General features: G+C 44.7%; 1 protein-coding gene across 1 annotated transcript in view; it reads right to left on the reverse strand.

The window, feature by feature from the left end:
- The window catches only part of LOC147903224 (DNA damage-binding protein 1a-like), a 68,871-nt gene extending 50,936 nt beyond the window's left edge, over positions 1-17,935 (reverse strand). Inside the window, exons 1-4 of the mRNA XM_087372995.1 lie at positions 17,673-17,935; positions 17,507-17,555; positions 8,151-8,210; positions 7,919-8,010 (exon numbers count right to left, since the gene is read on the reverse strand). Coding sequence (XP_087229121.1) covers positions 7,919-8,010; positions 8,151-8,210; positions 17,507-17,555; positions 17,673-17,776 — 305 coding nt within the window. The 5' untranslated portion in view covers positions 17,777-17,935. The remainder of the gene's footprint in view (positions 1-7,918; positions 8,011-8,150; positions 8,211-17,506; positions 17,556-17,672) is intronic.
- Between the last annotated feature and the right edge of the window lie 3,134 nt (positions 17,936-21,069).

Consider the following 21,069-nt stretch of genomic DNA (forward strand, 5'->3'; position numbering starts at 1 on the left):
GGTCGAGGTTGGATGTCCTATTTCGGTAGCATAGCTCCATCTCTCACATGTCGCAGTTAGGGGAGTGGACTCAGCTCAGTTTGTATGCCGATTCGGCAATCATGTATAACAGTAGTCAGAGCATTTACGCCATCTGTATAAATGAAACGGTGTACTATAATTAGGAAGATATCAAGTGTATCTCATGCTTGAGTTCTTCCTTGTATGTTCATCTATTTTTCGTACTACTAGTCGCCGCATGTTACCCTTACACTTTCCTAGGTAGATTCTCTTTCTGATGCATCTTTCCACTCTATTAAATATTCTTGAACAATAGTATGGCATGCATGCCTTTCTTTACTGTTAAGAACTCTTCTTAAGATGATGCCTGAGGTGTCCTTGAAGGGACTGAGGAATTACCAGGGGTTTCCATGCTTTAAGGAAGTGTCTTTCATTTGCTGTAATTTGATAATAAGCGTCAAATGACAATATGAAAGAGAATCCTTAGAAGTAGAATGGAAAGAATCCACCTGGCATTGATTTGATCTGCCAATTAGTTGCGTAGAAAAGGCTTGCAGATCTCTGTCCGGAGATCCAATGTTGCTGTCTTTGCAAGTCCACGTGGCTGTGTGAACCAGAAATTGGTGCCTGGTAAGACTTTCGAGGCAGAGAGCGGCGTTGGCAGAGGCTGCATGCAGAAAAGGCAGATTTCCTGTGTTGATTTCAGAGAACAAGTGCCTGTGGGGTGCGAGGAGCAGAGCTCGGCCTGGCTGGACAGGATTGGAAGGCAGCAACTCGGTGCTTTTCACAGGCTGTCTGCATCGCGATAGAGGGGCTGAACCGCTGCTGAGCAAAGGTAGGTATGGTGGCGAAAAAGGGGGGCAGGCTGCGTATGGCGAAACAGGCTGCGGCTACCAATGCTGGATCACGATAGAGGCTTCCAAGGCTGCACGCTGGATCACGATAGAGGGCTGGCGAAACAGGTTGCAGGCTTCCAAGGGCTGATTCGCGCCAGCATGGGCATGGAAACTGGCGTTGATCTAGCGCTGGCAGGCTAGCAGGGACTGGCAGGAACCCAAGGCAGCAAACCGGCGAGGGGGGGGCTGCATATGGCGTGGAGACATGGCGGATCCTGCGTGACCAAAATCCGTACGGTCAAGGGAGGCGAGCCTGCGTGACAGAAATCCGTACGGGCGTCAAATGTGTCCTTTTTTCGTTTGTGGCTGCCTAGGTTGGGTGGTTGCCCAAAATTAATGTGTGGGTTTAATTAACCCTTGGGTAGTCTAGGGTTAGACCTAAGGTATGGGCCTGGGTTTTTTCCCTTTTAGCCCCTCTAGGTACCCTTTTATATAAGTGCTTGGTGCCAAAAGGTGTGCCTATTCGAAGGGGTGTGACCCTTGGAATAGGTGTACCTTTTCATGAAGGGGTGTGACCCTGTTTTCAAAAGAGGTGTCCCCACATGAAGAGGTGTGTCCATGTTTCCACGATGGGGTATGTCCCTTGGGTGAGGAGTCAAAACTCTTCATCAAAAGGTGTGTCCGATGGTGGAACAGGTGCGTCCCTTGGTTTTGGGACAGCCCAAGCACATGAAAAGACACGATTTTTGTCGTGTCCATTCACATCAACTCGTGATGTGTGGGAGATGGAGAGGCCATTGATGACTTTAGGCAGGGTTGGTGCTAAAAATTTTTACGCTCAGTCTCTCCATATCTTCCATGCACAATGTGCACGGATATCCTTCTAGCGGAAAGAGATGTATCAGATAAGCGCTAGAAGGTGGGGGGCATTTCCTACAAGCAAGAGCGAAATTTGCTCTGATACCATTGTAAGAAATCCTAGATTTACTATATTTAGAAATGTGCTAAGGAACAGAAAGGAGACTGAAATAGCAGAGAACAAGGAATAATTATATTGCTTGAGTATCTGTAGTGTATCTGTAGTGTGTCATCCATACAATTGGGCCTCTCTTATATAGAGAGTGAAGAGTCACACATGAAAAGGTGTGTACTCCAAAGAGGAGGTGTGTACCCCTTGTGAAGGGTGTGACCCTTGATGAGAGGGTACATTACAATAGGAGTGTCTCTTCAATAGAATGTCTCTTGTGAAGGGTTGTGCGTCTCTTCAATAGAATGTCTCTTGTGAAGGGTTGTGCCTCATAGGAAGTGTCCCGTCGAAAGAGCATACCCTTCCACAAGTGTCCATTCATCAAACCATCCATAAGTCTAAGATATAGAGAAAGGAATACGTCACAAATCGTGACAGCTTGGACTGTAGAACTACCACGAGATACCAAAGGAGTACCCGCTTGATCTAGAGGTAACGGTTTTGATTCTACAACCCCGGAAGGAACGATCCATTGGAGTTTCTGATTCCCAAACCTGCCCTTTTTGGGGGTTCGACTTTGCCTCCATAGGAGAGGAGCAATAGACACCCAGATTGGTCAGCTTAATGATAAGAGATTAGTTATTCCACGTGATGGACGATTGGCTGGATCCCCAAGGCAAGGAGCTGTGGGTTACACATGGTGACACGGCCATCTTTCAGCTGGGCTTCCTATCAGATAGGCAAGGATGAGGCCTCCCAGTGGGAGTGATACGCTTGAGGCCAGAAGTTCAGCTTAAGCAAGCTACATACTGGACCTTGCAATACTACGCTAGCAAGCTTGGGGTAGAGGTTTCTTTCATGATGCAGAGGGCTTTGAAGATTGGATAGAGACGATGATGCCGCTAGCACACAGCCCAAGGATACGATTGCTCTCCTTCCAAGCCCCCTTTGAAGGAGTATGCCCGCAACAGAGTGTAACACGTGGTAGAAGTTTATCTTCACCATAAATGACACGGACCTGTGGCGGGAGCCGAAATTCCCTAGGCTTCCTAGAAGCTTACATTTTTCCTTTGGCCAAGAGGCACGACGGTTTGCTAGAGCACCTTGACAGGTTCTATGTGGGAGACTAGGCCATGCATAGAGGCGAGTCCACTCAAATCCTCGCAAGCACGCAAGGCCGGATTACTCTTGAGCAGCCTCGTTTTGGACTTCCACAAAAGGGAATTCGCATCCCCGACTCACTTTTACAGGAGGAGGAGGAGGTGCAGCAGGGCGTAGCGGAGCTCTGCCAGCAGCCAAACAGGCCTCCGAAGGAGGGGTGGACAGCTTGGGTCATTGATGTTATCTAGAGGAGCAGCAAAGAGCTTTAGGGCCAAGCTCTTAAGCGGTGACAAATACTGTAGGCGCGAGAGAGGGCATTGAGGAGAGATTTGGCTTTTGTACAGCATCTCGAGGAGCAAGACCTAGCCTCACAATGGCTTGCAGACCAATATGAGTGTGCGAGATTTACAGTGAGACCTCAATGGCCAAGATCAACAAAAGCCAAACTCAGTTGGGTTTCTGACGATGACTAAGGACGTTCGGGAGATCCAAATTTAGGAGGCAAAACGAGGCTTCACGTGGATTTCGTGTGGTCACACTCAGAGATACCTTGGTTGCCAAGTGGGAATCGATATTTCAACGAGCAGCACATAGCCCCCGTCTTAGAGAGCATTTGGAGCAAGCTTCTATACTGGAGCTCAGCCAAACTTTCTCTAGCACATAGGGCCCTTGTGGTCAACCAGGTTCTTTTGGCTACAGCTTGGTATTTTGCCTCTTGCTAGTGTTTGCATAGGGGCTGCATGGGACAGCTTAGGCACCTAGTGCGCAACTTCTTATGGGCAGGATTGTGTTGGATGCGGGAAGCAATGTAAGGGAGATGGAACACAAGGAGACAACAAGCTGAAGGAATTGAAGTGTACTTGCAAATGGATGATGTGAAAGTATAAGAGATGGCCAATATATGGCCCAAAGTCAACCTAGGACTAAAATGTTGTACTACGTGTCCCAATAGGACTAAGAGTCCTACGACTATGTGTCCTAACTAGCCTACAAGGCCATAAGTGTCAACAAACGGATACATCTCAAGTATACCTAGAAGCTATATCATGGTTGCACATATTCGTCCATGATGGATATTTCAACCTATCATAGTACAGGGAACCCGCATCGCATCATAAATGGTACCAAGTGTAAAGCTTGGCGAAAAGCTTCAAACTTGGGTTGTGGTAGAGCCTCCCTGAAAAGATTTGCTAAGTTATCCTCCGTGGGAATGTAGGACAACTGTATATCTACAGCTGACAGTCACTCTCGAACATAATGATAGTGTAGCTCCGTGTACTTGGTACGCACATGGAAGATAGGATTACGCCAACAAACAAGCACTATAGCTGTCAATGTATATCGCGGTAGAAGATGCAAGGCTGACATCAAGATCTGCAGGTAGCTTGCGAACCACTGTGAAGGCTGCCTTGTACTCAATTTCACAACTCAGAATAGCAAAACTGTAGGCTGCTTCTTGCTAAACCAAGGAATGCATGAAGAGCCAAGCATGAAACAGTTGCCACTGTGAGACGCAAGATGTCGTAACAAACCAATCTAGTCACTGCTTGGCTCATCCTTATGCCCCCCTCAAAGCTGGCAAACTAGATGCCCAAATAGTAACACAACCTGCCCATATATGTCACAGCAAATGGTTTCTGCAATTCATCTTTGAAAGCTGCAATATGCAGTTTATCTGGCCCTCCACATAAGGTATTAAAATCAGAAAAACTGATTCACTCTTCAGGACATAAAGATTGGCCTCTGTGGGGCTATTTTGAAATCCAACGCATAACAAATGTGAATGTATTTTAGCACCGTGCCCCGGGTGCCTGCTTCAATCCATCTAGGGCCTTGTATACCCAACATACCTTATTTGCAAAACCTACAACCTTAAAATCTTGGAGGTTGGCCCACGTAGACCTCTTCAAGTAGATCACCATAAAGAAAGTTGTCTTTATGTCAAGCTAATGAACCTCCCAATGCATATGTTACGCAATGGCAATGACACGTCGAATTATTGTTATAAATGAAGTCTCCCCAAAGTCAATGCCGTGTTGTTATGCATAGCCTTTCGCAGCAAGGCAGGCTTTGTAGCAGTCTACGCTGCCATCGGCTTTCCATTCAACCTTGTAAACCCGTTTAATGCCTCTGGCAGGCTTGCCTACTGGCAAGTCACATAACTCCCATGAGCCGTTTGCATGAATAGAATCAAGTTCAGCTCTCATGCCATCCATCCATTCCCTGCTATCACATGCATTCCTTGCTACCATCCATTCCCTGCTATCAAATGTATCCTTATGGCATAAGGGTTCTTCATTGCAAGCAGAGGCAATCAATGCAACATCAAGCAAATTGCCATGCATCTGTTTCTGACCACCTCTGGATGCAGGCAGCCAAGGGATCAGCTTACTTGCAGTCCCTTGAGTCTCCACGAGCCACCTTGGGACTTCTTTTTGCTGTATAATGACAGCCCTCTCCTCTGCACTGCCTGTTGAATAGTATGGTCATCAAGTGGCTGCAAATCAGGCTGAACCGTTGGCAGCTAGAAGTATTGGGATTTGTATCCTGCAAAGTCTGATCTGAGTCTGTGTTTGACTGAAAGAGGGGCAACTACGAAGCAAACACTTCAGAGGCTTCTACTGATGGCTGTTTTTTTACAGTCCAGCCAAGGTAAATCTGCGTTCTCAGCAAAAAACACGTCTCTACTGACAACAACCTTGCCTGTGTCAGGCTGATACAACCCGTATCCTTTGCTCTGTGAGCTGTAGCCAATTAAAATGCATTTGATTGCCTTATCTTCTAGCTTATGCCTCAGCTCAGAGGGAACATGTGCATATGCCAACCACCCACATGTGTGATATCTCAGGCTTCCGGCATGTCCATGCTTCAGAAGGAGTGCAGGTCTACAATGCTAGTGGGTGCTCGATTGTGCACATAGTTGGCGCACACAATTGCATCCAACCAAAACTTATTGAGTAAAGATTTCCCCTTAAGCATGCATCTAGCCATTTCCATCAATGTCATGTTCTACTCTACAACTCTGTTCTGTTTGCAGAGTGTATGGCACTAAGCAATGATGTATTATGCCCTTAGGTGCTAAAAATTTCAGAAAATTCACGAGACATATACTCACCCCCTTGTTAGTGCAGAGGGTCAAGAGCTTGTTTCCGCTCTCATTCTCAACCATGGCAAAAAGGTGCTTGAAACAAGAAAAGACATCAAACTTGGACTTCAAAGGATAAACTCAAGTATAAAGTCATCCACAAAGGTGACAAAGCATAAATAGCCCCCAAGTGATGCCTCTCCCACAGATCGCAGAGGCAAAGGTAAAGGGGGGCAGGAATTTCAGCAGCCCAAGCCTTCTATTACCTCATCTTTTTCTCTCCCGGCTGATGGGAAGAAGAAATCAAACCGCTGTAATTATTGCAGAAAACCTGGCCATGACATCTCTAAATGTCGGAAGCTCATTGCTAAGTGTCCTAACTATCCTAACTAGCCTACAAGGCCTTGCCAGAGCTAAGTGTCAACAGATCGGATGGCACCCACAAGACTAGAGCCAAGGGGATTGGCAAACAACGATTCTACTGCAGGCTCAGGGAGGACTTGGCATCATAGACCCCGAGATGTAGAGCAGAACCCTCTTGGGCAAGTTGGTGATATGAGGCCTCACACCTGGTGGAAGCCTTGGAAGCTCTTGCGTCAGTGAGGGCTTCTTAAGAACACACCCATACCAAAGGTCATTGGCAACTATCCCACAAGTGGATTTTCTCACACGCCCCCCTTACAGGGAATGGCTCCCCCTCAATGTGAAGCCTTCTCAAGGTTTGGCAACGCTTATCAGGAGGCTTCATTTGGGCCAGTCCTTCTTGCCCTAAGGAGTTCAAGCGACAGCCTCTTATCTGACATCCAGAGGTCAAGGATTAAGAGGGGTTGATGCTCCAGCAAAGGACGCGTATTGGGTGGGCTCAGTGGGATAGCGGACCAACTAGGTCCTTCAAAACTTGGCAACACCTTCCCGTGGAGACACATGTGCAAGCACTTTCGCCTGGAGGGGAGCATGCACTAGGATGGTGGAGATCGAGGCGACGATCCTAGGGTCATGGTGGGAGGGCCTGCGGGAAAGGTCACATGGCCGACGAAGGGGGGCTACGCCTTCTCTATTGATCCTTCTTCCCAGCCCACAGGATTTATGGACAAGTTCTCATGATAAAGGCATATGATGCGGTTCCCCCTTCCAACGGCCGCCACCACTACAATCACCAAAGGATAGTGATGGGAGACGGTAACCAACATCACCGCCTGGAACATAGGGTGGCATGTTGCAGCTTGGTGACGAAGTCTCTCCGTCAGCCACTCCCATTGCCATTTGGCAAGACATTATCTATAAGCTCCGTGCCATTTAGAAGCGCCGGACTCCAGGATCAAGAGCAACCGTCGGAAGGGGAGAGTGTTTCTCCAAGGCTGGGCCTGCATGCATTTTATACACTTTTCACAAGCAAGGCATTCGCTCAATGTAGAGACCCCCACCCTAGTTGTTAGTGCTCAGGATTTAAAAATGCTTCACGCTTTTAAATTCCATGAATCAATCAAAATCAGCTTAGGTCTGCATTTCTCTGATGCTTATAGTAATCCTTGACCCCTCGTCAATAGCCCAACCCTCTTGGTTTTCTTTATCCTGGGTGAGCTACCTGCAACCCTTGGTTAGCCAAGGATCTGACAGGAGAATGACTGAAGATATAGGCGACGGATGTGTGATACAACTTCCAAATCATTTCAAATATGGGGAGCCTATTGGTCCTATCAGATCATAAAGCATCTTTTCCTTAGAGCAGTTTTCCATCATATAATCAGCAATGCAATCCCACCCTCCAGAAAACTTGGATAGATCTACGCATCATCTACTCAAAAGGAAAAATATGAACAACAGCCTTTCCGATACAAGCAAAACATCAATTCCCAAATTATGCATAAAAACCAGCAATGATAACAACAAGAGAATTTTGATACAAGAGTTGAATAAGCAGAGATCTACCTGGTAACAAGTTCTCCTGCTTCCGCATCCCACTGCAGGACACAAAATTTGTACCTTTCTGTCGAGATAAATAGGAAATCCTGAGTTTCTCCCTGGTTCAAAAAAGCAAATGTTACTTAATGTCAAGATATAAGAACAACACTCATGTCAAAACCATCAGCTTGAAATTCATTACCATCAGAAGGCAAAAGAGAGATTAATTGCAAACTATTCAAACTAAAAAAACACTCACAGGTGGCCTAAAGAGCTCCAGTGTCGCAATTCGACCATATATTGGTACATCCAGCATAGGCTGCACATTGTTAACAGAGGGTTGCAAACCACACATTAATTATTATTTGTTTACAGAATGAGTTAGACGCTCCGAAATTTATAAATGCCAAATCCTTACTTGGGCTGAGCCTTGGGAAATGAGAACAAAAATGCATGGTATTGTAACAGAAGGATGATTCATCTTGCCGTTCCCAAAAGCCATACTTTTGTCACGAGGAACCACCTCACTAATATTATTTCCATTTGATTTTAATTGCCATATAAATCAATGGAAGAGGAAAGTTCATTCTTTCAATACTTCATACTCCAGCAGACTACACATTACAAGCCAAAACTTAGCATTGACCAAACATGCTACCTAAATTGAAATTTTTGCACTCTTAGGCTTTAGTGCTGAAAGTTCCTTTTTGACATTAGGCTTAGAGAACCTCTTTTCTTTATTGAAATCCCTATTTTAGTTGACCAGGCCAACATAGATGTTAAAAAGCTACTTATAGCTTTAAATATTGCAGCACCAACACATCTTGGTTGTCCCACGATTAGTCTCAGAATGTTGCTATCAATATCTCTTCCTGGAAAGCCTTCACTCTTCAAGCTGTTAACTATGACAGCCACAAAGATCTCTTGCATTAATCTATATATCTAGATGAATCCAGGAACATGCCCAAACACATCCTTTTAAAACACAACACAGTGGGCAGTTTCAATCTCCTGAGAGTCACTCACCAGGTTGAAACCAATAATCTCCATCACGCATAGCAGGGACTACCTACTATGACATCCTCACCACAATCATATTGATGACAAGGAAGTAGGGCTCTCCCTAATCTGGAATAGCTCATAAATATATATATGCAATTGTGAGTTATTGCGCAAGTATCAAACAGGCAAAAAAGAATCAAGTGGGGCTACAGGATCGAATACAATACACATAGTACAACTGGTTGCAAAGAAGGGTAATTGATATTAAGAAAACTTCTGCTCTATGGCAGAAAGACTACTATCTGCAGGTGTCCTGGCACTTGCAGCTCTTTATGAATGGCCCGTCCAACTAAATGGATGTCAAGTCCGCCTTTTTCTAACACACATCTAGCATATGTTTTGACTGCTACAGCTTGCACTGCATTTGCTACAGTTGCAATGTCCATATATATGCATATTTGAGGTGAACGCAAGAAACACAAAGACAATCAACGCGCTCCATGTCATGAATAGGTATGGCCTTATTAAAAACGTCCTTTGTTGCTTCCAATTAAAGGTCTTCCTGCTGTCGTCTCCTTGAGGGCTGAGTGCTTCTCATTTTTATGTATCATCCACACAAGCAGACTGCCACCATGAAAATGGCTGCGGGTGAGCTGCTAGTTCTAATAAGAGGAATGGCCTCTTGTAGGCTGGAACACCCTCATTGCCAGACCAACTTGGAGATGACACTATGAATATTTGGTCAATTTAAGCAACAATTAAACCATTGCAAATTGGACAATGATATACACAATATACGGATAGGGGATCAAGACAAGGTCCCCCAGTGCCCCCTCGCGCCCGCCCACTCATCTTGTTTGCAGACAGGCGGGGGGGGGGGGGGTATGTATGTCACAGGGTGGGGCGTTGACTCTACTATTCCCAACACCCTCTTTGCCATACCAACCTGGAGCTAACTCTGAATATTTGGTCAATTTTAAGCAACAATTAAACCATTGCAAATTGGACAATGATATACACAATATACAGAAAGGGGGACAAGAGGAAGTCCCCCAATGCCACCCCCCCACCCGCTCATCTTATTTGCAAACATGGACCGGGGAAGGGGGGATGTATGTCACAAGTGGGGCATTGACTCTACTATGCCAACATCTTTTTGGCACACAACGTTGTGTCAATGATATTGGGCTTGTTTGTGGATTGCAAATCAAGAGAATCGAGAGAGAGTATATTCGAGGTCCACAGCTCACTCCTCAAAGCCAACATCACGAACCTTGATAGAAGTTATATATAATACTTCCCCCTCTATATGCCAGGAAGGCTCTCACCCTCCATTCTCTCAATATCTAAGAAAAACAAGGCAAACATTGTGCTGCCGAAGTCTGAATGAATGCACAAAGAATAAACATACCATTGGATCCACTATCTGGTTGTTTGCCTTGAATCAACCCAAATACCCCCGGAGGCACCCACAGCATCCACGAGTGACACTACATTGCAACTTTCAATGTCCTTGCAAAGGCCGCAGGGGGCGGAGGGGGCATTGACTCTACTATTCCAACATCTTTTTGGCACACAACGTTGGAAAACTAGACAAGACACTTCCTTAGGCTCTCAAGCCAACAAGTATGTGTGTCAATGATACTGGGCTTGTTCGTGAATTGCAAATCAAGAGGATTGAGAGAGATCAAATTTGAGGTCCACAGCTCACTCCTCAAAGCCAACATCACAAACCCTGACAGAAGTTATATATAATACTTCCCCCTCTATATGCAACGAAGGCTTTCACCCTCCATTCTCTCAATATCTAAGAAAAACAAGGCAACCATTGTGCTGCTGAAGTCTGAATGAATGCAAAAAGAATAAACATACCTTTGGATCCATTGTCTGGTTGTTTGCCATGAAATCAAACCATATACCCCCCAAAGGCACCCAGAGCATCCACAAGTGACTACATTGCAACTTTCAATGTCCTTGCACTCATCTGACTCTATCTAAGTAACAAGGCAAACCCAAACAAGCTGTTGAAGTCTAATGAATGCACAAAGAATATACATACTATTGGATACACTATCTCGTTGCTTGCCTTGAAAGCAAGCCAAATACCTCTCCACGTGTAAAATGACATTGCAACCTTCAATGTCCTTGCACTCATTGACTCTGAACGTGGAATCCAAAGTCACCTCCTCCATGCAAGGGATGTCAACCTAGTTCATAACACAACAGTCTAAGCAAACCATTTATTATCCTCCACCTTCACAAAGGTTCTCGATACCTCTAGCTCATTGGACCATCTCTAAATGTCAAGCATTAACATAGTTCTACCTTGATCCGCATACCTAATCTTTGGAATATCACCAAGAAAAACGCTGCTTTTTCTTTTGCAACAATAAGTTGTCGGTTTCAGATCCTGCTTGGACAACTCCTTTTTCTGGTCAGCCTTCAATCTCTTGCATTGCATCCATGCTGTTCACAAAAGAAGCATTTCTTCTTTTTGTCTCCGCTAGAAGAATCCTTGTCATGTCATCGTTGTCTTTCTTTTTGTTAGCCTTATCTTTTGCTGAGCCCCTGGCCTTGCTTTACACAAAAAAGGCTTTGTCCTTGTTGGCACCTCCATCATAGATCTTTGCCCTGTCCTCCTTAGCATCATAATCCTATGACTCCCCCATTGTATGTGGAGAGAGAGGTGCTTTGCACACCCCTTGCTTGTCTTTTGACTTGGGATCTACAATATTATGTATGTTGGCATGGGCTCCTTCGGTCGTTACAATGCATTGGTTCATTTGTAGTGAAGTAAGAAGCAAAAGGCATTCTCGCTTTTGTTCTCAAGCTTAGCATGAGCTTGTACATCACATAGACCGAAAGCATCTCTAAAAAGACAAAACTTATCTTTACCTAAAGACTTGGTAAAGATATCTGCATCCTAGGCATCTGTCCTCACATATCTCAAGTCAATTTCTCCACTTATCACTTTCTCACTAATGTAGTGATAGTGGACTTCTATATGTTTTGTCCTTGCATGGTAACAATTGTACTTATGTTGTCACCGTAGATCACTACTGGACCATCAATGCATACTCCCAACTCATGAAGAAGCAATCTCAGCCAAGTTTCTTCACACGCTGCTATGGCAGCCCCTCTATATTCCGCTTCTGTACTAGACAAAGCAACCGTGGGTTGTTTCTTGCTGCTCCATATAATCACACTACTCCCAAGTGAGAATGTATACCCACTAATTGACCTTCTATCATCAATGTTGCCAACCCAATCTGCATCAGAATAACCATGCAAGCATATCCCTCCTTCCTTGGCATGACACAAGCCAATTTATTGTGGCTTTCACATATCTAAGTATTCTTCAACCACATCAAGGTGACTCTTGCAAGGCTTTTGCATAAAATTGACTCACCGCACCCAAGGCATAACTCAACTAGGGTCTAGAGACGGTAAGTGTAACCGGCCTTCGAAACCCCAAAGGGCGGTAAACCACAACTATCTTTGAACACACCGTCAATTACAGCCACTTAACTCCCAATTAATCACACCACATCACATAGCACAAAAGAAAGTACATGTGAGGCTAGAATGCCCCTGCTCAATGATCACCCAGCGACACCGGTATTTCTTTTTTCTTCTTTAGTGAAAAGTAATAGCCAACTTACAACCAGGGCACACCCTGAACTATTCCCATTGGCTACCACTGTTCACCGGCCCACACTAGGCGCACACTGCATCAAACTGGCAAACTGTGCATCCCAACTGCTAGAGCAAGGCATAGGCATCCTCTGACCTGAACAACCTGGTCTCAACCTAGGTTCACCCTCTGTAATTGGGTGATTGCAACACACCCAGGGCATCCCTTAGAGAATCTCAAAACAGAGAACTAGAAATCAATCCCACAGTGAAAACAAAGAGAAACTCGGCTGGAAATCCAAGAGTGCGCGCCCAAAGCATGGGCTGCAACCAAAAACACCTGCTCCTCACAAGAATAGGTCCCCGTGGTATCTAGAACCCCGCCAAAGACTTCAAAACAGAGTTTCACAGCCTGAAACCCTAATTTGCAGCAAGAGAAACCAGCCTCGGGCTTCATGCAAGCACCAGAAGCCTGCAACAAGGTCCATACAGGCTGTACGGCCTGCCCGTACAGTCCGTACACAGCCCTTACAGCCTGGAGAAGGTCCGTACAATCTGTACGGACTGTTTGACAGTCCGTACAGCCTATTAAATGCACCGTACAGCAGCAAAACAGCGCCAGGATGGGCTCCAACAAGTCGCAAAAGGTACTCCTTGACTCGGGCTGCGTGCAACTAGGCTGTATGCAAGGAAACTGAGAAAAAGAGCAGCAAAACAGCGACCAGCAACATCTAGAAGGTCTAGCACAGCAAGGAGCAGGAGAAGATGCAAAAGTGGGCAAATTCTAGAGCAGGCCCTTGATTTGGACGCCATCTACCCTACAGGAGAGGAAAAGATGCTAAAAGTGGGGGAAAGATGCTAAAAGTGGAGCTGGTAGGTTGCATGCCTGACACGTGGCACATTAATGCCCCTAACCCCCTGTACCAAGCAAATGTTGGTTTCCTAGGGGCAACTTTTGACACGTGGCACCCCTAACCCCCTATACCAAGGAAACGTTGGTTTCCTAGGGGCAACTTTTAAAGGCTCTAACCCCAGTAACCAATGACAAACATTGGTATTGTCTGGGGGCAACCTTTTAATCCTTTTTAACCCCTCTTCCCACGTGAAACTTGGAAATCTATCTGGAGGCAAACTTCCTAGCTCCGTCACACCCCTCCGCAAGGTCAAAGTGATGCCATGCCTTGCTTCTAACAGTTAGGCCTAGCCAGTGTGTCCAGTTAGATGTTAACACTAGGGACTTTCAAGAACTCACCGCTCCTCTAAGCCAATAAACTGGTTACGAACCTAGTCATAGCTTATTTGACTTACAAAATTCACATCCCCGTCATAGTAAGCTATATGAGACTCCCAGCCGTCTTTCGAAACATTGTCACATCTCGCAAGTAGTACCCATCATCAACCATCTTAGCATTTTACGCAAGTGGTGTTTCAATCAGTTTACATGCTATCATACCATATTTTTCCAGCAAGTCCAAAGCATATTGCATTTGTAGCATCCAAATACCATGTGGTGAATCAATTACTTCAATCCCAAGGAAGTATCTAAGTATTCTTCTCACCACATCAAGGTGACTCTTGCAAGGCTTTTGCATAAAATTGACCCACCACACCCAAGGCATAACTCAACTCAGGTCTAGTGATGGTAAGATATATGAGACTCCCAACCATCTTCCGAAACATTGTCACATCTTGCGAGTAGTACCCATCATCAACCATCTTAGCATTTTGCTCAAGTGGTGTTTCAATCGGTTTACATGCTGTCATACCATATTTTTTCAGCAAGTCCAAAGCATATTGCCTTTGTAGCATCCAAATACCATGTGGTGAATCAATTACTTCAATCCCAAGGAAGCATCTTAGTTGTCCAAGATCCTTCATGTCAAATTCGATTGACAATGTCTCCTTAGTTGCTGTAATTTCTGCATCAAGACTCCCCGTGATGATTAAATCATCCACATATATGATCACAATCACCATTTTTGCTCCCTCTTGCTTCACATATAGTGAGCTATCAACTTTAGATTACTTGAAGTGCATATTCAGCAAGGTCTTATTCATTCTCTCGCACCAAGCTCTTGGAACTTGCTTCAGCTTATACAAGGCTTTCCTTAACTTGCACACATGCATGGGATATTTGGGATGTATGTACCCCTCGGGCTGATGCATATAAACCTCCTCATGAAGTGTACCATTCAAAAAAGCACTTTCGACATCCATTTGATGTAGCTTCCATCTATGCATGCTTGCCAAAGCAATCACGGTCTGTATGGTGGTCATCTTTGCCACCAAACTGAATGTTTCATCATAGTCCAACCCATATGTTTGGGCATACCCTTTTGCCACTAACCTTACCTTGTATCTGTCCACACTTCCATCCGATTTGCACTTCACTTTATAAACCCAATTGCATCCAATAGCTTTCTTTTCTTTTCGGAGTTTGACAAGAGTCCAAGTGTTCTTCTTATCCAAGGCATCCATTTATTGATCCATGGCACCCCTCCAATCTGAATTTTTTACAGCCTCTTCAAAATTGTAGGCTCAACATGTTGCACTTTGAAGGGCCATCATAACACGAGGAAAGTGTTGATAGTGTGAACCCATGGAGTGGTAGATTGAGGGGGAGCAAGCATGTGGACAAAGGCAAGCAAAAAGTTGAAGTGGAAGAAAGTATCGAGGATGCAAGTAGTGATGGAGGGAGTGATTTTAGCTTGTAAAGACTCAAGAGATTAAGCATGCTTCAAAGTATGTTCCACTGCATGCTAGAATGCCAATGGCAAGTACACAGCCCCTAAGAAGATCAAAAAGGGTGAGACATCTCATGGATAGATTGACTTACAATGTATATATGAGGATGTACTACGAGGTTCTAGCTTGCTGTAATTTCATCTTTTCCCCCTTAGACATACGTTCATTCTCTACAACAATTGGTTTGGGCTGATACCATGCTTCAAGCTCACTAAACTTCACATCCCCACTTTCATATACTTGTCTAGTGATGGGATCATAGTATTTATATCCCTTTCTCTCAACAGGATATCCCAAAAACACATTTTATAGCCCTTGGCTCCAACTTCTTCCTTATCTCACTTTGCACATGCACATAACAAATGCAGCCAAACACCCAAGGTTGGATTGTACCCATAAAGCTTTTCAAAAGGTGTCAATCCATGTATGACATCCGTTGGTGTTCTATTTATGATATACACGGCGGTATGCACTGCTTCAACCCAAAAAATCAATGACATACTCATCTCATCCATCACGGCTCTAGCCATGTCACCAATCACCCTATTCTTTCTTTCTGCAACGGAGTTTTATTGAGAAGTGTATCTACAAGTGATCCATCTCTTAATGCTTTGACCATATAGAAACTCATCAAATTCATAGGGCATATATTCTCCACCATTGTCCGTATGAAAGCAGTTGATATAACACTCAAGCTCCTTTTCTATCATTCTTTTAAATTGGCAAAACACTTGAAAGGCATCACGTTTGACTTTCAAAAAAAAGACCCATGTCATCCAGCTGTAATCATCTATAAAAGCGATATAATATCTTGCTCCCCGAGTGTTGCATGATCTGTTGGTCTCCAAATATCTGAATGAACTATTTCCAAAGGGTACTTGCTCATTCTCCCCCTCTTTGGAAATGGCAATCTTGTTTGTTTTGCAAATTGACATACAAATGGCCAAATATGAGCAACTCTCTCACCAATTCTTTGGTTTGCATCTCCTTCAAGTGTCTATAATTAATGTGCCCAAGTCTTTTGTGCCAAAGTTCAGCCCCTTGATCTTGTTTGGGAGCATTATTGGCATACATACCTTGCTGTAAATAGGGCTTTCCTACATCAAATGTAAACAATCTTCCAATCTTGCCCAATTTGCCATTACGAAACTCCTCTACAAAGCATCCAAACCTAATAAAGCACACTTGATAGTGTTCATCCATCTGCTAAAGGTTTCTCTTAACCAAAAGTTCCATTTTTGACAATATGAAAAAGTGCTTTGAAGTTTTGTAGGACTTATTATTTGACTGATGTATAAGAAACGTCCTTTGAATAAATTTAGATAAAATGCAAATTGAGCTTAATCTATGTGTCGCTTTCTTAGCCCTATGCCACACCTTCTGTCCCGCTGGGGAAACAAGACTCTCATAGTAGGTGATCTCTAAGGAAAAGGGAGGTAGAAGGTCAGACCCTGGTGGAACTTACGTTGTATACAATGGCCAGTGTTCCATGTACTACCATTCATAACAATTTAAGACAGCCTGCTGGCAGAATACCAGCAGGATACCAATCTCCTGATCTTTTGCTGGAATATTGCAGCAAGTGGTCCAATTAAAGTGGTTTGCATAAGACCTAGTATCCCCATTTCAGGTTTGCCGTTCCGAGGCAGAAAGTCTATATAGCAAGGCGTTCCAGCTATAGCAGGCTTCAAACCGTTTATTGTGCATTGGAATCAATCCATTTATTTGCAAATTCTCTCAAATATTGAATTCTATCAATGCCTTGCCTTTAAAGTTGCAGGGATAGAGATACCATCCACACTACACTTAGGATCCAACAAATCATCATACCTGAGACGACATAAGGTCGTCCCACATGTGCATTGCTCGTCTTGCACAAATACTTGGAAGTTGGCAGCTTTCTTTCAAGATCATCCACCTTGATCCACACAGTTGTTCTATACAAACCAGCTGATAGGTAGAATGCCCTCTAGAGAGACTTCTCGATTCAACTATTCTACGAGTCATATGAGCACGAATGACTGTGAACTTTCTTGTATGAAGCTTATTACTGTGGAAGCCAAAATGATTATATGTTGGGCAAATTAATACCACTATTTTTTCCTGAAGACCGAAAGGTACACATGCATTTCCATTTTTGCTGATAAGTATACTTAAGATGATTATAACTTCAGATTGGTTAATTGTGGCTGCAGCTACAACCAATCCAGACTTCATTTTGTCGCAAGAATATACCTGCAATCCTTGCGCTGTCAACAGGTGAATCTCGATTCGCGTACATTTCCTACGGAAAGAGAACAGCGGAATTCATTAAGTCTGAATCGCAAAAAGCTAACGGGTAACAGATGGAAGGCAGAAACAGCAGCACAGAGACAGAGAGACACAGAAAGAGAGAGAATACGCTATGATGAGATTCAACTCCTGTGCGCCCGTAAAATTGCCAACACAGGAATGGGTAACATTCGTGGGCTTATGCGCTGTGACGACGTAATTCCAAATGCTCATCTTGTTGCACGAGCCCTAGCCCGAACGGTCTGCCACGAGGCGAGGACAAGAGTTCAGGGAATTTATTTCTGGCTCACGGGTCTCGGCTAGCAAGGAGGGAACTAGCCCCCACTAGAGAGACTGTGTGTGTGTGTGTAGATGGATTTGGGAGGGAAAAGTGACTTGGTTCCTTCTCCATTAGGTCTTCTCTCTCTCTCTCTCTCTCTCTCTCTATCCCTCTCTCTCTCCTCCCCCCATTGGTGGTGGGCCAATTTTGGCACCCCACAAGTAGGCAGCTACACTCTGCACGCATGCGTGCGTGTGTGTGAGCGAGAGAGAGAGAGAGAGAGGGAGGAAGCACTAGCATATTATTAGTCTAAAAGGAATACAACAAAGCTAAAGAGCAATCCAACCTTGAAGGCTAACTTCAAAGACACTAGATTGTACCTAGTGTACAAAAGCAAAATGCACACTTGTATACAGAAGAAATGATAAGCAATAAACAATTATCTAATGCTTGTGATAGGATTACTCCCAAAAAGATCCTTTGAGAATCTATTAAAGAAACTCCACCGAGGCAATATTTTTTTGCTAGATACCATGGATATGATTATATTTTAAGTAAGATCTCATCATGTAGGTGCTTTGAAGACAATGGAAGATCAAAATGTTACTATAGATTCTTCTATGCGCAGTTGACATGGTCCTACTCTCTTCCTCAGCAGGGGTCTTAGAACGACACTTAGAGGCACACTTCATACATTCTATGAGACACATGACTTGAAGATAAAACTTGGTAAAACCAAGGTTATTGTCTTCAATAGGTCCCAAGCAGCCATGCACAAAGAACATTTCACTTTGATGGATTGCTAATTGAGGTGGTTGTATCTTAGATGTACATTGGGGTCCTTGTGTTCTGCCCGACTTGACAATGCGATCAACCCTACAAGTTCAACCACCAGTAGGGATGTTTCACTTGCTAGACTCAAGCGATAGTGCTTCCACTCCCACTTCCAAGATCCTCAGACCAAGACTCTTCTCTTTGGTCCTTTGATCCGAATATATATGACAGCCTTTGCTAGGGGATAAACCTATTAGTGAGAGATTAGGTTCGACTAGAGAGACTTCATGCTCTCATGCTTTCACGAATGATCCGCAGTAAGCCTTCAATCCCACATCATATAGCTCTAACCGAGTTCAAAGCATTCCCACTACAGCTTGATGCAGCATTTTAGGCTATCAGTGATCATGTATCTCTACCACATTAGAGAGTATGGCTCTTGTACCATAGAGCGACACAAGCTTTCGTAGTTGAATCTATCCTCGTTACTGGCATTAGCAAGAGAGGGAGACAAGATGTTGGTATGCACGTACATGGAAATGGTTTGAGAGCACATAGACTGTCCAGTACAACGTTGAGGCTCCCTTTATCCCACTGACATCACGAGGTGAGCCAAGTCATCCAAGAGGATCTCTTATAGTTACACACGTTCGAGACTTGGTTGGCACCCTACAAGCTCCCTGTGAAGCTCTGGTTTCATAGAGACCATTGCTTGCAGGTTTCAATAGAGGGCTTCATTTACCTGCCAAGATACACACCAATCCATCTCCCTGACTACTTGAGGATATTAATTGGCTAGTTCTACACCTCATTGGCTACATTGAGAGTGGATGGGCAAAGAGCATACGGGGTCAACTTTGGACCTGCGTGATCGTTAAGAGATCAAATCAGGAGCACTTCGCTGCCAAATGCCATGTGTACTATGAGATTAGACGTCACTATCATTGCTTCTTCAAGGATGGTTGCAGACTGTTGGCTAGTCTCATGTCCTATCCATATTAGAGATGTTTGGCAGCCTTTATCCATGAGACCATCCGACACAAGGAGCATTTGCTCATGGCACATAAGGGAGATCAAGACACGTAGCCATATTCTACCCAGAGCATGATCACACGAATTTTCCAGCCACATGGCACCCACCAGTAGGACATAGGGAGATGACAGACCTGAGGACCCGAGCCACATATACGTTAGACTTGCCTACGGGTCGAGGCACAGATCACACTAGAGGACCTTTTGTCCATGCTCATCAGATCGGAGGCATGATTGACATGAGTAAGAATGGCACTTGTTCATCACAAGGCCATAGCCAAAAGACCACAATGCATCACACACATTAATCACTATCAACAATCACGAGATTTTTGCAACGATAGTAGCCTCGCTCATTGCTGACCCCCACTTAGGCTTAACATTCTTGCCAGATCCCGGGAGATCATCATGCTGCCACCATCTCTCATCCTCTTCGTGAACTCAGAGAGTTTTCTCTCTATGTATCGATGTTGTTATGACTATGAGTATGAGTTTTATTTTGTATTCATTATGTGTGTTGATGCCAGCTTACTGGCTCCAACCCCCATATCAACTTCTCATCCAGACTCTTTGGTCTTCCAAAGACTTTTAATATAATCTCTCTCTCTCTCTCTCTCTCTCTCTCTCTCTCTCTCTCTCTCTCTCTCTCTCTCTCGGGAGGGATCATACTAGAGAGCAGCCCCTCATTATCAGATTCAGAGATGCCCAGGCACGTCTAACTGCCCTCAGGAGGAGAGGGACACTCAGAGACCACCCACAGATTTCCATGGACGAGGATCTGACTCAGATACAGGTTGAGGAGCGCAAGGCGCTCATGCCTCAAAGAGATGCAGCCCGAGCTCAGGGCAAGTGGGCAGTGATCAGGGATGGCAGACTCATCACAGGCACCTTGAGGCGTGCTCCCACAGTGCTTAGAGATGGCAGACCAGCAGATATAGCCCCACCTCCACCTCCTGCTTCGATCGCTTTGACGGGACAGGGCCCATGGGACACACCACCCGTCAGATAGTCTACGCATCGCTGTATGGAACTGCAATGGTTCTTTTACAGCACAACCAGGCAATCTACGGGGGGCATTCTTTGGGAGAGATATCATCTTTTTCACGAAGACACGCGAAAGTCCAAAGAGACCTTTGCCACGAGTGACAGGGTATACATGGAGATCTGCCTTCAGGCAGCACACTCGGACATTTGGAGTGAGAGGATCTGGAGGAGTGGCCATTTTGTACAGAGAGCATCTCGATCGGATCATCACAGTGGAGAGAGCGGATTCACATGCCCGATTCTTGTGGGTACGCATCCGCCGCAGAGCCCCTCAGCGAGATCTTTTTATGCTACTTCCCCCTGGCGCAGTCGATCTATTCTTCCACTGGACCAGGCCAGTCCATATTTGAGGATCTCTCAGCGGACATTGCAGATTTTTCACATCGCGGAGAAGTCA

The sequence above is a fragment of the Dipteris shenzhenensis genome, chromosome 3 (assembly GCF_047967505.1).
Source record: "Dipteris shenzhenensis isolate YYH24624 ecotype China chromosome 3, Dip_SZ_1.0, whole genome shotgun sequence".
NCBI lineage: Eukaryota > Viridiplantae > Streptophyta > Polypodiopsida > Gleicheniales > Dipteridaceae > Dipteris > Dipteris shenzhenensis.